This window comes from Arvicanthis niloticus, chromosome 2 (genome assembly GCF_011762505.2).
Source record: "Arvicanthis niloticus isolate mArvNil1 chromosome 2, mArvNil1.pat.X, whole genome shotgun sequence".
Lineage (NCBI taxonomy): Eukaryota > Metazoa > Chordata > Mammalia > Rodentia > Muridae > Arvicanthis > Arvicanthis niloticus.
In genome coordinates, this window is record NC_047659.1 from 59,321,399 (window position 1) to 59,338,009 (window position 16,611).

The 16,611-nt window shown below is 42.1% G+C and overlaps 1 protein-coding gene across 16 annotated transcripts in view; it reads right to left on the reverse strand.

Moving 5' to 3' along the window:
* The window catches only part of Ctnnd1 (catenin delta 1), a 49,076-nt gene that overhangs the window by 10,589 nt on the left and 21,876 nt on the right, over positions 1-16,611 (reverse strand). For 10 of the 16 annotated variants that reach the window (XM_076928979.1, XM_034495890.2, XM_076928975.1 and 7 more), the window contains exons 2-12: positions 13,679-13,967; positions 11,262-11,333; positions 10,022-10,174; positions 9,089-9,624; positions 5,176-5,639; positions 3,785-3,968; positions 2,619-2,736; positions 1,518-1,671; positions 1,119-1,136; positions 609-677; positions 21-148 (exon numbers count right to left, since the gene is read on the reverse strand). In XM_076928979.1, the coding sequence (XP_076785094.1) occupies positions 21-148; positions 609-677; positions 1,119-1,136; positions 1,518-1,671; positions 2,619-2,736; positions 3,785-3,968; positions 5,176-5,639; positions 9,089-9,624; positions 10,022-10,174; positions 11,262-11,333; positions 13,679-13,873 (2,091 nt within the window). In that variant the 5' untranslated portion in view covers positions 13,874-13,967. Of the gene's footprint in view, positions 1-20; positions 149-608; positions 678-1,118; positions 1,137-1,517; positions 1,672-2,618; positions 2,737-3,784; positions 3,969-5,175; positions 5,640-9,088; positions 9,625-10,021; positions 10,175-11,261; positions 11,334-13,678; positions 13,968-15,267; positions 15,391-16,611 lie in introns of all 16 variants that reach the window. The other 6 variants (XM_076928977.1, XM_034495888.2, XM_076928973.1 and 3 more) reach the window with 4 other exon arrangements.

A 16,611-nucleotide genomic window follows, 5' to 3' on the forward strand; every position in this document is an offset into this window, starting at 1 on the left:
ATTTTCTTGGAGATACTCACTGTCCAGCGCCCAGCACACAAGTTCTGGATAGCTCCAGCTGAGGCTTCTAGGATGGCAGGTGTCTTGCTCTCCTTAAGGAGTGAAATGTATATTCGCACCACTTCTGGCTGAAATAGGAGTTCATAGCCTGCATAAGAAAGGGCAAGACAGAAAGTACTAGTTAATGCCTACAAACCAGGCTCTGGCTGCCTGCAGTGCTGCTTCTCCATTATTAGGCCCCTCAACTTCCCTATCAAGTCATGAGAAAACTCATGACATTTCTTCTAACAGTAAGGTTCCAGATCCAAAACAACTGCAGTGGCCATTCAGATAGCTAAGTCTCTGTCTTTCATTTTTGAGGCATGCTCTCCCTTCTCTGTATCCCAACGTACCTTTGAACTGCAACAATTCTCCTGCCTCAGCTACCCAAGTACTAAGTTGTAGGCATGCACCTTAGTTTCTGGCTCTAGACTAAACACTGTGAATTTTCTCAACACTTTCACTGTCACTTCAAATCTATTAAGTCAGAGAGAAATGTTAACATAGTACACAGAACATGTTACCATATCCAAAGTCTCTGGAGATGGAGAATAAGGAGGGTAGTTTACCTCGAGCAGGACTAGTTCTTTTAGGGAAATCCACTGTATCATTTGCTGGATCCTCTGTAGGCTTTTTCCCTATGAAAGTGGAGAAAGGATGGAGAGAACTGGGTAAAGAATTTTTTAAAAAAGGAAAGATTCAACCTGACAGTTTTTTATCCTTCAGTCAGAATCTTCAGATCAGAGATGCAGCATCATAAGAGGCAAAGAAGGGAAACCCCACACATAACTATCCCAACAGGGATGATACAGAAACAAGGAGGACCAAAACAGGCAGCAGACTGTACAAAAGGATGACCACTCCTGCGTGGTTAACTGAGTTCTGATAGCAGGGACTGCTGTTCAGAAACAGCATGTCAAAACCACAACCCAGAAGATTTAAACTTATTCCAATGTTTTTCCTCAACTAAGTTTTCCTACATGCATCCATGGGAAAAGGGTTAGACAAAGAGATATTAAGAAAGGTAAGAATCAAACCATGCAAGTTAGGAGACAAGCGCCTTAAAAGATTGCACTTACCTCTAGAGAACCACTCATCTTCCAGTGCATCACCAAGGTGGAAAGCGAGGAGAGAAATGAAAGAAGAAAATGCAGGAGAAAGATGTCAACAGGATCATGGGCAAGTACACAAGAAAGCAGAGAAGGAGGAGGAACAGGGAGGAAGGTCCCGGCTTAGCTGAGTTCTTGTCCTTCACTGCCCCAGATGCCAATACACTAACAATTGTCACCATCCTCACACCACCACCACCACCACCGCCACCACCACTGCCACCATCAAAGCATACAAGACAAGGGAGCAGCAGCAGAGCAAAAGGACACATCTCTACTAGGGAGACTTCCACACTATTTATTAAGTACTTACAAACCTAAGTGTTCCTCTTGACCCATATTAAAGTACAGGAACTAAGTAAGACTCACCTTTGCCCTTCTTGGCCCCAAAGCAACTGGCAGCATGTGGCCCAGTACTGTTAGCCACAGTAGGAAGTGCCTCCTGGTAACGCTCTGCCTGTGGGATTTCACGATGAACTTGATATGATAAGTTCCGAAGGAGGCAAACACAATTCTCCACAAGCTTAGGGACATAAAACAAAAGGTTCAGTTGGAAAAGAGAATGCTTGTGATGATTTCCAAGAAAATCTAAGTCTCCCTAATTTGAGTATTAAAATATCAATCCTAAATGCATGGCTCATCCATCTTCTCTCAGGTCACCTTGTCAGTACCTCAAGACCCTCAAATTCCTTGTTATCTTCATGCTAACAGGAAGTCCAATTATAGACATATAATGGCTTCTGCAACTAGTTGGTGACCCAACACTTAGGTCACTGTTTTTCCTACTAAGAAAATATATAGGGGCTGGAGAGATGGCTCAGCAGTTAAGAGCACCAACTGCTCTTCCATAGGTCTTGAGTTCAATTCCCAGCAGCCACATGGTGACTCACAACCATCTGTAAAAGAATCCAATGCCTTCTTCTGGTGTGAGAGCGACACAGTGTACTCACATAAAATAAATAAATCTTATATATAATCTGGAAGGCTACTAAGCAGCTTAACTATATATGGGACACACACACCTAAAGAAAACTATCTTTGGAGCTGAAGGGATGGCTTAGTCATTAACAGCACTTGCTGTACAACAAGTCTGGCATGATCTTGAATGCGCCTATAAATCCATTGCTATAGGAACAGTGTGATAAAGTGTATTTGCTGCCAGCCTAGCCAAAGCACACAATCTCCAGATTCAAGGTGAGACCTTGTCTCAAAAGAATAACGTGAAAAGTACCTGAGTAACAAAGAAGGAACAAATGTTTTCCTGGCTTTTTCTCTGTACACATACACACACATACACACACACACACACACACACACACACACACACACACACACACACACACTTCTCTTTGTCTAAACTAAATGCTCATTTTAAGGAGAGGAGCCTGGCATGATAAATATTTTATATCATCTGATAGCCTGAAGTCGTAGGTCTGAACCACAGGTACCTTGTGAACAAAATTCACCTACCTTACTGTCTGAATCCTTCTGCCCAATTTCTGCCTGAACGATGAAAATGAGGGCATCAACTAAGCCATCACATTCCCGAAGTTTCCGCCGGGCTTCACTTCTCTCTGAGCTTACGTTTCTAAGGGGAAACACAAAGTTCTGAAGATGACTCAAATCCCTGAAGTCCCCCCTTAGATATCGTTCTTCATTTACATCTGTAGCTTCCTTAAAACCTTTTTTATTCAGTACAATAAACAGCTAATACTTATTAAAAGTAAGGTATTGCAGTTGGAAATTGACTGTTTTATAAGCTTTCTCAAGCTTGTAAAGTCAGATTGAAAAAAATGTATACCAGGAACTGGAACAAGCAGTCAGTGTCAAGAGTACTAGCACTGAATGCTCTTCTATGGACTTGGGTTCAACCCTCAGCACCCACACAATGGCTGCAGTCCCAGAGTATCTGAGACCCTCTTTCAGGCTAAGTGGTAAACAGCTTACCCAAGCTTATAAGGGTTTAATACCCAGCACCACAAAAGAGGGGGCTTGTGGGGAGGGCATACCAACATCAGTAAATCTAGCCAGAAGGCATTTGTTATATAGCAGTACAAATATAGACAATGACAAAAGTGTCTAATTGAAATACAGATAACCAGGACAGGAACTAAGTAAGACACACAAGTCCACAACTAGGTAAGAACCTTGTATGTGGGAGGTTTTAAACAGGCATTTACGCAATGAGATGAACAAAATCAAAGAGAAATAAAAGTGAACAGGAGGAAGGGAGGGAGTAAACACACAAGCAGGTAAACATGGTACACACAAGACAGTAGCACAGGCAGGTAGGCTGAGGTCAAGTACACACAAGATAGAGTAAAGGTTGCCTAGCACATGCAATGTCCCGAATTTGGTCTTCAGTACCACAAAATAATCATAAATAAAAGAAGCAAACAAACAAAAACTCAACTTCTAATTTAAAAAAACAAAACTCCATAAAATTCCAATTGGGATGCATGCACATGTGTGTGGGTACTGAAGACTGTACCTAGGGAAGCACTTTAACAGTAAGCTCCAGTGTATCTGCTGCCAAACCACTTCCTTTTTTGAGACAGGGTCTGATAGGTTTACAGACCTGCACTACCAACCCCAGCAAAAACTGAAACTTTATAGTCTTGAAAACATCCACTTACCTAAGGCAGCCAGCTGTGTTGGTGAGCACTGACTCCCATTCAATATGCCGTGGTTTACAGTCTTCATTAGGTTCTCTCTCCCAACCAGAATGTGGAATGATAACTTCATCTGTCAAGGCGTGTAGCGCATGGTCCACAATCTCCATTTTGATTGAATCATGGGATGAAAGATTCCACAGGGTTCCTGACAGGGACAAGTCATCAGAGAGCTCTCTAGCACCCAAGACAGTATGTCTGAAGGGTATCAGAGGCAGCCCTGTTCTATTCCTTCTTAGTCATCCTCAATGACCACAGATACATCCATTGCAGAGTCTATGACTCCATGTTGTGCTAGTCGGGCTTCTGACCCATGGTAACATATATTTTATACTGTAGTTTAATACAGGCACACAGTCATAAAATAGAGCTTTACGAAACAATCTATACTAGTTTCTTTACCTCAGCAACACAGTCACTTTGGTTCACATAATTCTTTGTTGTGGGAAGTTTCCCTGTCTATTGTTAGATGCCTTCCAATTAACCAGTTTATTCACTGGATGCCAAGAGCATGCTCTACCTAACTAATAGCCAAAAGCAACTGCAACAATGGAGAGTGTCCTCTGGGGGCATAAATATCCTGCCAATTAAAAAAAATATTTATTTTTCTTTCTGGAATGGTGATTATGCCCCCACAAAATGGATCACCATGTATAATCTGAAAACTTATTCCAAATAAATGGCCATAAACTCAAATTTCTAAATGGAACAGGGAGGTTGAGTCAAGAAAGGCACACATTTAAAGCAGATTACAGTTGTGGATAAATGGCAGTTGCCACCCAGCTTCTGACTTTGGAAAACAAGTTTCTCTACTACTATAGTTGGTCAAAAATAATAGACTGTGTCTGACATTGTGGCCCACTCATTAATCCTAGAATTCAAGAGGCAGAGGCAAGTGGATCTCTGTGAGAGGACAGCATACTCTACAAAGTAAGTTCTAGAACATCTTGCCTACGTAGAGAAAGACCCTATCTCAAAAAAACGAGAAAACATGCAGGTACACACAATGTGTTAGAGACTACTGTGTTTGTCATGTGTCATCCAATCAAATCTGTAAAGCAGATTTGACCCAAGGCCACTCAACCTCGGAACCTATAATCAAAAGGTACTGGACTGGCCAGGCATGGTAGTACATGCTTTTTATCACAGTACTTGGGAGGCCGAAGCAGGTAGATTATTTCAAGTTCAAGTCCAACCTGCTCAACATAGTGAGTTCTAGGCCAGCCAGAGCTACATAGTAAGACCCTGACTCAAAAAAAAAATTATTTAATAAATTAATTAAAAGGTAGTAGGCTAGAAACTTCTAGATTCATACCTCTCTATGGATTAACAGTAACCCCTAACCTAGCACTCACCAGTAATCACTTCAGTCAGGTCCATATCACGAGCCTTTCGGAGCAATCGGACCAGGGCAGGAACACCATCACAGTTTTTTATGGCAATCTTGTTATCTTGGTCACGTCCAAAAGAAATATTCTTGAGAGCTCCACAGGCTCCGAGGTGCACTTCCTTTTTGGGATGGTCTAACAATCCTACCAGTATCGGGATACCCTTGAGCTTCCGTACATCAGTCTTCACCTTGTCATTGCGGTAGCATAAGTGCTGCAGGTATGCAGCTGCATTGGACTTAACAGCATCCAAGCGGAACCCTAGCATGGCAATCACCTCTGGCAGCTCAGGCTGTCTCCAGTTTGGAGGTGGGGGCATTCCCTTGCGCAGACTATCCAAGCTTGCTAAACTTCCCCGCTCATGCTGAGCTAAAGGAGCCCAGTAGTACTGATCAGGTGGCACCTCTTCGCCAATCATGTCTTCATAGCTCCTGCAATTTTGAAAGAACAAAGAACCAAGCAGTTAAATCTGGCTTTGTAGACATCCCTATTACCCATCATCTTCAAGGTAGGATCATAACACTACACAGGGATCATGTATCTCCTCTGTATGGTCAATTTTTAATAATTTTATGTGTGAGTGCAAGTCTTTTCAATGTCCCTATACATTACTTTTTGAGACAGAATTTCTTCCCATATCTGAAGCTTGCTGATAAGCTAGATTGACTGTCATGCAAACCCAAGGATCCTCTTATCTCTGCTTCCCCAGTGCTGGGATCGTAAGTGTAAGCCACCACAGAGCTTAGCTTGCTATGTAGGTACTAGAGCCCAAATTCTGGTCCTTGTGTTGTACAGAAAGCATTTCACCAACTGAACCCTCTCCCTGAACCCAATTTTAATAATATAAAAGTAATCCATGAAGTCTGCTGATTGAGAAAAACAAGTATTTGGAGATGTTAATCACAAAGAGAACAAACAAGGAATCTGCACACAGGAAACAGCTAGTAGAACAAAACTATTAAGATTGCCCTACTTTGGAAATTAAAAAAGAGGCACCGATCAAGAAAAGTAGACGACTTCTGGCTATACTGTTTAGGACTTAGCTTTAGTTCTACTGAGGTATAAACTTGAACATTAATTGTCACAGTTGACCCCAAGGCCTTATATGTTATTCAGTCAGACAGGTACGTTCTAAGAAGAGTTCCATCCTTCAACTTCTACACTTCTAACTCTGCCAAAATGGCACCTACACACCAACATACATTGGAAAGTAGCTCTTGTATCAGAAGAAACTGAAAGATGTCAAATGAAAAGCAACTTTTCCTGTTTCAGTACCACCAATACCCACTAGAGGGTGAGCCGGTCACACTGTTATTTATAAGTACAAAGGAGGAGCCCTATTATCTGTGAGCTCATCTGGCCCTGGGGCTCCCACTGTGTGGGACTGTTGCTTATTCCATAAAACCACTCCCACTGTCACCAAAACAATGAAAATTTAGCCATCCTAACATGTATCAACACTGACCATTCAACAATAAAGGATTCAGTGGAACAAATCATTTTGATAAAAAAAATAAATTAGGCTAGGTGGTGGTGGCGCATGCCTTTAATCTCAGCACTTGGGAGGCAGAGGCAGGGGGATCTCTATGAGTTCAAGGCCAGTCTGGTCTACAGAGAAAGTTCCAGAACAGCCAGGGCTATACAGCCCTGGTCTTGAAAAACCAAGCAGGGCAGAGAAATGATAGTCAAAAGCACCTTTAAACTTAAAATGTTTGCTAAACACTATACGTAAAAAATATTTCCTTTTAATGAGAAAACAGGATGCATGTAAGAAAGCCCCAAGGACACAACAAACTGTTCAAGAGAGAACCATGTTTCAGGCTGTGTGCTGAGCATGTTTTACTTCTCTTGTTTAAGACAAACAACTACAAAAATAATTCCACTGTCAGATTTTGTTTCGGTCACTCAAGGAAATCTATCTTTATACTTCCTTCTTTCATAGGCAGTAGATCAAGATTCTTTTCTTTTACAAATAATAAACTGTACAAATGATCAAATAACTTGCTTAAGGCTATATGGATAATGGCAGAGGCACAACTAGAACCAGGGTTTTCAAGTTCAGTGCTTTTGCCAGTAATCACTGCTTCACTGTGAAAGTCTGACCTTGCATTATTCTTGAAGGCCGAAACAGGAAGCAGAATTCTTCTAGTCAAGAATCTTGCTAGTCAAGCAGGATTCCAAACTCAATATCACTCTGGAATAAACCCAAGAACCAAGCCCCAAACCCTCTCTATGTGGCTGCCACTTCAAAGGACAGCAGAGAATGGTCTGGTCATCCACACCCACCTGTGTCTAATCTCTCTTGGCTAATGAGGAAGTCAGAGCAAGCAGACTTGTACTTCAGCCCCACTCCTTGGGCAGACTGTTCCAATGATTGCTGCTATCTACCTACCCTAGCTAGCTTACACCAGCTAAGATCTGGTGGCCCTTTAGGAATAAAAGGTGAGTCACATGGGAGTTGAATTTGCCATCTGAAGAGTGTCAGTGACTCAGGCTTAGATAATAGGGCCTCTACTCTCCTGTCTCAGACTAATTCAGTTTATGGTTAGCCAATACTAATATACATTTGGAAAGTGCCAAGACCTTTGCTTTGGAAGGTCATGAACCTACATACAAAGATTGAGTAACAGCTTCCAGGGCACCCTCACTATCAAGCCTTCCCTTACATCTTAACTTGAAAAATATACACCCTGATTTTAAAGTAATGTTTGCAATCCAAGACCAAACATGGTTTTTTTGTGCACACCCAGAAGTTAAGAATTTTTAAAATAACATTTTAAAAATATGAAAACCCAACAAGAGACATGACAAAGGTACTAAAAAATAGCACACAAAGCCTTAAATGGGTTCTTTCGAAAAGGCCTACCAGCCAGAGCTGTCTCAATAACAAAAGGCGGGAAGAAAGGAAGGGAGGGAGGACCTGCCAATCCCATCATAAAATATTCTCCCAAGGCAACTACTCATCCAAACAGTAATCATGACATCTTCATGCCACCAAAGAGCACCTCTAGGAGTAAACAACCTCAGAATAGACAGGTGCTTAGTGCCTTTTGGAAGATTACTAATGTACCAGTCTAGGAGGACCACTCCCCACTCACTACCTTCATAAAACCCTAACTAAATACAAAATGTTAGGGTTTCTGTGGGCTCAAAAGTGATTATTTATAAATTTATAAACATCAGGATTTGAACTACTGAAAGGACAGTTCTGAAACAAAATCTGTGTTCTAGCAACAAAAACAATAGCTAACAAGGTTCTCAGTAACAACAGTATGAACACTCCTAGGCCCCTGGGCTCAGACTCTTTGTGGTGCTCTCTTCTCTACCATCAAAAGGGAGACCCATCTTAGGCAGAAATTACTGCATAGCAACCAACTCTATTTCTTAAGCTATAGTACAGTAACCACCACTAATCACTATTTTCTTTTGAGTTTTGTTTAGAAATGGCCAACACAATAGCCCAAACCAGCTTTGCACTCACTGCAATGATCCTGCTCCGCCTGTAGAATTACAAGCCAAGTGATCTGGCTACAAATCACGTTCTCACAAATGTGGTGGCACACCTATAATCCCAGAATTTGGAAGGATTAGGAGTTTAAAGTCATCCCTCTACTATTTAGCCAGATTGGTGAACAGCCTGAGGTACTAAGACTTTGTCTCAAAACATAAACAAAAACAAACAAACAAACAAAATTATATTAAAGAGTATAAGTATATCTTATAATCTTAGTATAATTATAAGAAAGATGGAAAAACATCATTTGTTGTTCCATGAAAAAAAAGGGAAAGAAAGGAGTCCAACTGCTCACAAATTTCAAGTGTCCCTAAAGCTACCTCTTCCCCATCTGGGTAAAAAGCCTCTTCCCCTATTCTTGCCCACCTGAGGCGTCGTCGAGGGTCTGAGGGTGTTCCTGTCCGACGAGCAGTACCATAATCAGACATCATGCCATAATCTAAGTCATCATAGCCCATGCTGCGCTGGTCATCCTCTAGCCCATAAGGCTCTGGGTGAAAACGATGCAGATCCACACTGCTCCCACCTACTCGAACCTGGGGCTGGGGCCCATAGACATCTTGTCTACTGGGTGCCCGGTAGCCTTCCATGCTGGGTCTATACCGCTCCTCAATTCGGGTCACCCGGGACAGACTGCCATAGTTGTCACTGCCACCTGGATAACCATCTTCATAATGTCGGCCATAACCATCTGGAGGATAGTGAAAGTTCCTAGGAAGAGTTGCAGTGCCTGCCTGCCCCACATAGGGACCAGGGCCCCCATTGCCATTCTTGCGGAAATCACGACCCAAGGTCTGGATATAGTTATTGGAGACTGCTGAAGCATCCACAGGCAGCCCATCTGGCCCCATGGGGATGGGCTGTACTGTCCGGGTTGTCATTGTCTTCACAACTTTCTTGACCTTCAGTTAAGAATAAGAAAAGGGAAACCAATTATTGCAGGAAATAATGAATCTAAGTTTAAATTCCGTAGTACTCTAAGAAAAGAAAGAAACCCTACCCTAGGTCTTTATACAGAAGTGTGTATCATCCGTACCTTTTCTCCATCCTACAGAAGCCCTCAATGGAGAACACTACCTATCCAATCATTAGCATCCTCTGTAACTGTAACTACTGTAACTGTAAGCTACTTTAACTGTCATACTTTTCCCACTTCCTGAACTTCCTTTACCTTGTCTGTTTGCCCAGTGATCACATTCTTTCTGGCAATCAGTGGCCTTTGCTCACTTAACTCATTAGCTTCTCTACCCAAAGACCGCAGAGGACCTATCACTCTAAGACATGAAAATCTCAGCTTACTGTGGTCTCAGTGCGCCTAGTGGTCCCATCATCTGAGGTTTCCACAGAAACAACAGACATGGCTCCTTCAGGATCCTCCTCAGTGTAGGTTTCCACAATCTGTCCTGGCTCCTGCATCCTGGGGATAGTGCTGTACAGAAGGTGGTTGTGATCCTATGAGAGAGAAAAGAGTGAAACAACAACTAAACCTATGTAGTAACAATCCATCCTAGTAAGAAACATTGGTGCCTCTAGAGACAAGAAATCTTCATGCATCTCCCATTGTCCTCAGGGGGGTTTAGGGGAAAAAAAATGGTTTTTATCTTTAAAACTTGTATAAAAAAGGCAGGGCATGGTACTGCACACTTTTAATCCTGGCACTCGAGAGCCAAAGGCATTCAGACCTGCAAATTGAAGGCTACCCTAATATACACAGCAAATTCCAGGCCAGCCAGGACCACACAAAGAGATACCTGCTTAAAAAATAACTTATGTAAAAGGACAGTAAATAAAACTTCCTAGCACTAGCCATCTAACAAACAAATTTTAAAAAGGTAACTAAAATCATGCTGACATCCTAGTGACAGAGACAGCATATTTAGCTTCCCATTCTGGCCACCTACTTGAATATGAACTGTGTCAACTGTGTTAACTGTTACATCTACATTGGAACAATGCTTCAAAAAGTACAGCTTACCCAATAAAGATAAGGATTTCAAAAATAATAAAAATAAGAGGTTTTTGCTTTGTTTTGGTAGCCAGGCAAGCACTCTACCTAACACCGAGAAAAAATCTAGAACCCTCTTCTTACTTTTACTTTGGGATAAGGTTCCAGTAATTTCCCAGGTAGGCCTTGAAACTTTTGATCCTCCTGCCTCAACCTCTCATGAGACTGAGATTAGACTTGCCCCATCAAGCCCAGCAAAAGTTATCTTTTGGCTGGTTTTATGCTATCATCAGATTCATTCATCTCCCCAGTCAGATTTTAGGTCAGCTTTCCTACAATGTAGAATTATGCTCTCCCTTGAAACAACTGCAGTTTCTAGAGGATCAAATGAGACACAAGTACCATAAGAAAAGCCAATGATTTAAAAAAAAAATCAACAAAACTATAATTTGGAACAGCACCTTTTTTATTTCTTAAATTAAAAAACTAATAAACATTTACGATGAGCACTCTAGCATACCAATATGATCATAAAGACTGGAGAGGTAAAAAGATGTGAATGAAGCCATCTAAACCTTGAATCAAAACAATTACCTGGGGTCCGTTGAGTTTCAAATCTGAAAATTTCTGTCTCTCAAGGTCAGCATCGCCCACAAACCGGCCGTTCTGAAACACAGCCCACAAGACAATTAATTTTCTGGCTGTCCTCTGTTCTGTCAAACACAACATCTTTCTTTTAAAAACGAAAGGGCTTTTGGGAAGGTATTTGTGAACTGAAATCCTTGTGTCAGTATTCACATAAGAACTAACTGTAACACTCCAACACTCCTTAATCTTAAGATACCACTTTCTTCTAAATTGGAATCAGGTCTAGAATTCTGGCAGGCAGGGTCTCTGGAACATAAAAATGTAAATTCCACGAGTACAGAGGGTTTGAGTTCAGAGGTTTCAAGGCTCCTGTATCCCTAATATCTTGAGCAGTGCTTAGCACATGAGGAACATTCAAAGGCCATTTGCTGAATAAATAGCACAGATTCAGGTAAGTACATAAACTTTTTGAAAAGCCCTAAGAATGTGAGTTAGTAAAGCTACATTGGAGGGGGCTGGGGTGGGGAGGTTTTCTCAAAAAAGCCTTCTTTTATTGTTCTAGGAATCTTCTCTCTGTGGTACCATGGGAAACTCCCATTCCAGGAAGCCTTTTAAAGAAGAGAGTTCATTCTCCATTTCAAAAAATATGAAGAAAAGTACTCAGCAATGCCCCGCAATAAAAGTCTTAACATCTTTATCAAGTTACAGACACAAAACACATTCTCAAATGTTCTTAAATTGCTATCTTTAGCACCAAGACATAACCTAATGAGACTGTACATATAAATGCACATTTCCTGAATTCGAGGCCAGCCTGGTCTACAGAGTGAGTTCCAGGACAGCCAGGGCTACACAGAAAAACCCTGTCTCGGGGAAAAAACAAAAACAAACAAAAAGCCAACCAACCAAACAAACAAACAAACAAATAATGCGCATTTCTTGCTCCTCTCCCAATAGAACAGCAACATCCAACAACCTTGGGATATTCTTCCTCCAGCCATTCCCCCTTTACATAGAGTGCAATGTAATGCTGCAGGGGGAGGAAGTTAAACATTGCTTTCAGGAAGAAGGAAGGGTGTGGTTTCATTGCTGAGCAGAGGTTAAAAATAAAAGAACAAGAGAAACCACCAAATCCTGGGGTTCCCCACCATCTAAAGTCTGAGCACCCCCACTTTCCTTCAGTGTACATCATCCCCACTCTCTATACTCAAGTTCCTGAAAAATTCCTTGAATACTGCAAACATGGTCTCTTTTAAATTCCTGATTATTTCAAATTATGTCTACTAGTTTAAGGATTAAGCAAGCAGCTGGGTATGATTGTAACCCTAGCACTAGGGAAGCAGAGGCAAGAGGATCACAAGTTTGAGGTCAACCGAGCTATATACCAATAGCTTCAAAACTCAAAGGTCTGGAAATGTTGTGTAGTGGCACGCACACGACCCAGGATTCCATCCCCAGCTCCTCATAAATAGGTCAGTAAATAAATAGTCTAGGATGTAGCTCTATGGTAAAGCATTTGCCTAGCATGTTCAGGGCTCTGGGGTCAATCCCTAGCACTACAAAGCAAACAAACAAACAAATAAAAACAAATAAATAATCAGTTAAAAGAACTGAGTGTGAGCCCTGTTCTAATTCCACTCAGATCTTTTCAGAGTCAGTCTACTAAAGCAGTGCCCAGCATGTGCATGTGCACACTCAAAGGTAAAACCTCAGATTACGTCACAGTAAAGTCAGACATAAACCATAGGAACACAATATACTTCTCATGTCTAAAAACTGCCCTCCCAAGTCACATCAAAGTCAGTCAACCCAGAGACCACTACTGGCTCCTGTGGTTTTCTGAGTTAAATAATAGCATGATACTCCTCCAGCTCTAACCAGCAAAAGTAACAATGACCCCTTCTTCCAAAACATGATTTACACCCAACAATAAGCACACAAGGACATATGGAAAGGGAATATACAATTTATGAACACTGTAACACTTTCTGAGAACAGATTATTCTCTGGATGAGACTGAACTGGAGCAGGAGCTCAAGATGGCCAACTGCCCCAACCACTAAGTAGATGTATTTTCCTAATTTTTGACCCTGAGAAAAGATATTTCAAAGAAAACAGAAGTGACTCTGAGTGTAGCTCCAAAGTAAAGTAACATTAACTAGAAATAACTAGAACTGTATCCCCGTCTAGAAAACCCACTCTAGCAAAACAGGAAGTCACAAAGTATTTCTAAAGTCCACTCAACTCATATCAGTAACAAATCCCTTATTTCTTAATCAGCACTTATAATATCCCTAGAACAGTTCATCATGAAGTCTAAGCACTGGACAGCCCAGGGCCAGTAGCATCTCATTAAGGATCTGTAGGCCTCGGTTGTGACCATGGCAACGTCCTACCTGCAGGTCTGATGAAGAGAGGGTTACCTGATGCCGACGGGTGAGGGTGCCGTTGGCCATGAGTGAGTTGGCATCTTGTGGTGAGACCCGGACGCGTTCCAGTTGCGCCGAAACATGGCGCCGCTCCTCCTCCAGCGCCCGGGTCAGCTTCTCAAACTGGGCCTCTTGTTCTTTCACAGAGGCCAAGATGCTGGCGGTCGACTCCACCTCTGAGTCGTCCATGAAGGTAAGGGGAGGAGCCGCCTCAGGGCAGGATAAAAAGTAAGGTGGACCACAGAGGGAGTAGGAAGGAGGGAGTAGATCCCCTCACTTCACACTGGGGGTGGGGGTAAGAGAGAAGAGAAAAGATCACAGGTCAGAGAAGACAGAGGAATTGTTAATCCCCAGTGCCAAAGATGCCCTCTGTGTTTTTACTGCAGTGCAGAAAGCAAGCCACCACCAACCAAGCTTAGGACCCATCACCAATGTCTGCTCCAGCAGGATCCTCTGCCTATTGGCCTCCTCAATATTCTACTATGAACTCATATTGAAAGAAACGGTGGCAGCTTGACCAGTCTCTCCACTACTGGCAGGACAGGGAGACCATAGCATGGTATTAAAATGAGATTCTTTTTCTCTGGAAATATTTGCAGGTATCAACTTAATAAAAGTTTTAACTCCCTGGTACAGGGACAAGCTACTTCTAGAGATAATAGAACAACACAAATTTTCTTAACTTCTCCCAAACCTGAACATTATAAGTGCAGCTGTAGTGATGAATTATACTAAATTAAAATGTCAGCTAAGAAATGGAGATATAAGCTGAGTGGTGGTGGTGCATGCCATGCCGTTAATGCTAATACTTGAGAGGCAGAGGCAGGTGGAGCTCTGTGAATGAGGCCAGCCTGGTCTACAGAGAGAGTTCTAGGACAGCCAGGCTACATACAGAGAGCCCTGTCTTGAAAGTTAAAAAAGGAAGGAAGGAAGGAAGGAAGGAAGGAAGGAAGGAAGGAAGGAAGGAAGGAAAAAAGAAACCTAGAAGAACTTCCCAAGTAGAAAAAAAACTAAGCCTCCATATTTCATACATGTATGAAGAGGTCTTTCTAGCTCACCAAACTATACTACATGACAGAAGGCAAAACATGCTAATGGAAGCAACAGTGACAGAACCACAGACACTGTCTAAAAAGGCTTTGCCTCAAGCCATCTGTGGCGCAGGCCTGTAATCCCACCCTCTCAGAAGGTGGAAAAATCACAACTTCTGTGGCTGGCCTACATAAATTTGTGGCCAGCCAGGGCAATTTAACAAGATCTTGTCTCAAGTTTTTGTGGCCAGGTGTGGTAGCTCATAGCTTTAATCTCTGCACTTGGGAGGCAGATGCAAATGGATCGCTATGAGTTCAAGGCCAGCCTAGTCTACAGAGCAAGTTCCCGGACAGCCAGAACTACATAGAGAACCCTGTCTCAAAAACAGATAGATAGGTAGGTAGGTAGATAGATAGATAAAATGTATACTGCTGAATGGCAAGCTAGGAGGAAATTTTTCTGTCTCTTATTCACTTAACTTCTCACCAAACACCTAAAGAAGGCACCTAAAATCATTTTTAATTCTTAACAAATATATATTCCATACACACCTGTTAAGAGAAGGCCCGTAACTGATTGGTTTAGCACAGAGAATAGCCCAGTCTAGATTCAGATAATGGAAGACATGGAAGCATCCCAGCCACCTCAGCAAGCAGCAAGCAGGAAGGAGAGAGCTGCAGAAATATTTGGAGGAAAAATGATAATGGGAAGAAAATAAACTACACCATTACATACATATAAGAGGGTAAGGGGAGTATTAGAAATGAAAGGGGGTTATTTAAGATACAACTTGGAGTTGCTTAGTAAAACAAATATCCTTTAGACTTTGCTGTGTTCAGATATCTAGGCTTTGGATGTGTGATTAATTAAAGCACAGATTGCACTGTCACCTGCAGTTCCTCTACTTGTAAAGCCCCACATATCCTCTGTTATAGGCAACTGATTTGGGGGTGAAATTTGTTGTTGGAATGCCCTTCCCCCTCCTTCCCACCCTTAAGGCAGAAACCTCAAAGCCCAGTCCCAGCATGCCCACAAAGACATTGAGAAACCAATGCAATAGTCATGGGGGGGAAGACATGTGGGGACTAGCCTAGGCTGGGCTCCCTTTCCCACGCTTCCCAGAGCCCCACCAAACACAAAAGCTAGGGCTTGTTTGCCTTAAATGTATCTGGCATTAAGCAAGCAGGAGTACCCAGAGGAAACTGATAAACAGGTGCCCAGTAAACTGAATCAGTTCAGTCACTAAATCTGAGAACACGATGCACTGTCCCTAAACGAGTCCTATCCAGCCCTAGGCTCCCACAATCATTTATCAACCTCGGTTCTCACTCAGCTCAACACCCAATGTCCCAGTGCCACTTTCTCATACTCCTACCCCACATTCCAAAGGACCACTCAAAGGTCTTTCTTTAATATGTTGGTTTTTTTGTGTTTTTGTTTGTGATAGTCTCCTAGGCAAGTCTCAAACTCACTATAAAGATGAAGCTGACCTTGAATTCCTGATCCTCCTGTCTCTACTTCCCAAGTACTGGGGTATAAAAATTTATCACCACTCCTGGCTTGTTCGAATTGTTACCTTTTTATCTCTATTTTTTTATTTTAAACACTTGCCTTCATCTATGTACAGTGACCTATGAACCTTCCACATCAAGAGAATCCAGCTCAAGAGAGACTCCTCCAGTTACTGATTTTAAACAGGGCCTGTACTGACTGCAGTTACCACTGTGGCAGCCTCCACCCTGTAATCTTCTTGCTAATAAAAGCCCAGGCGACCACTACTATGGGGCACAGAGAAACAACACTCCCTGCCACAGATGACAGTGTTTGTCATCATGCCATAAATGGTCACTTTTTGCCCCCACAACTTTAATTTGATACAATCAGTTTAAAGGAAA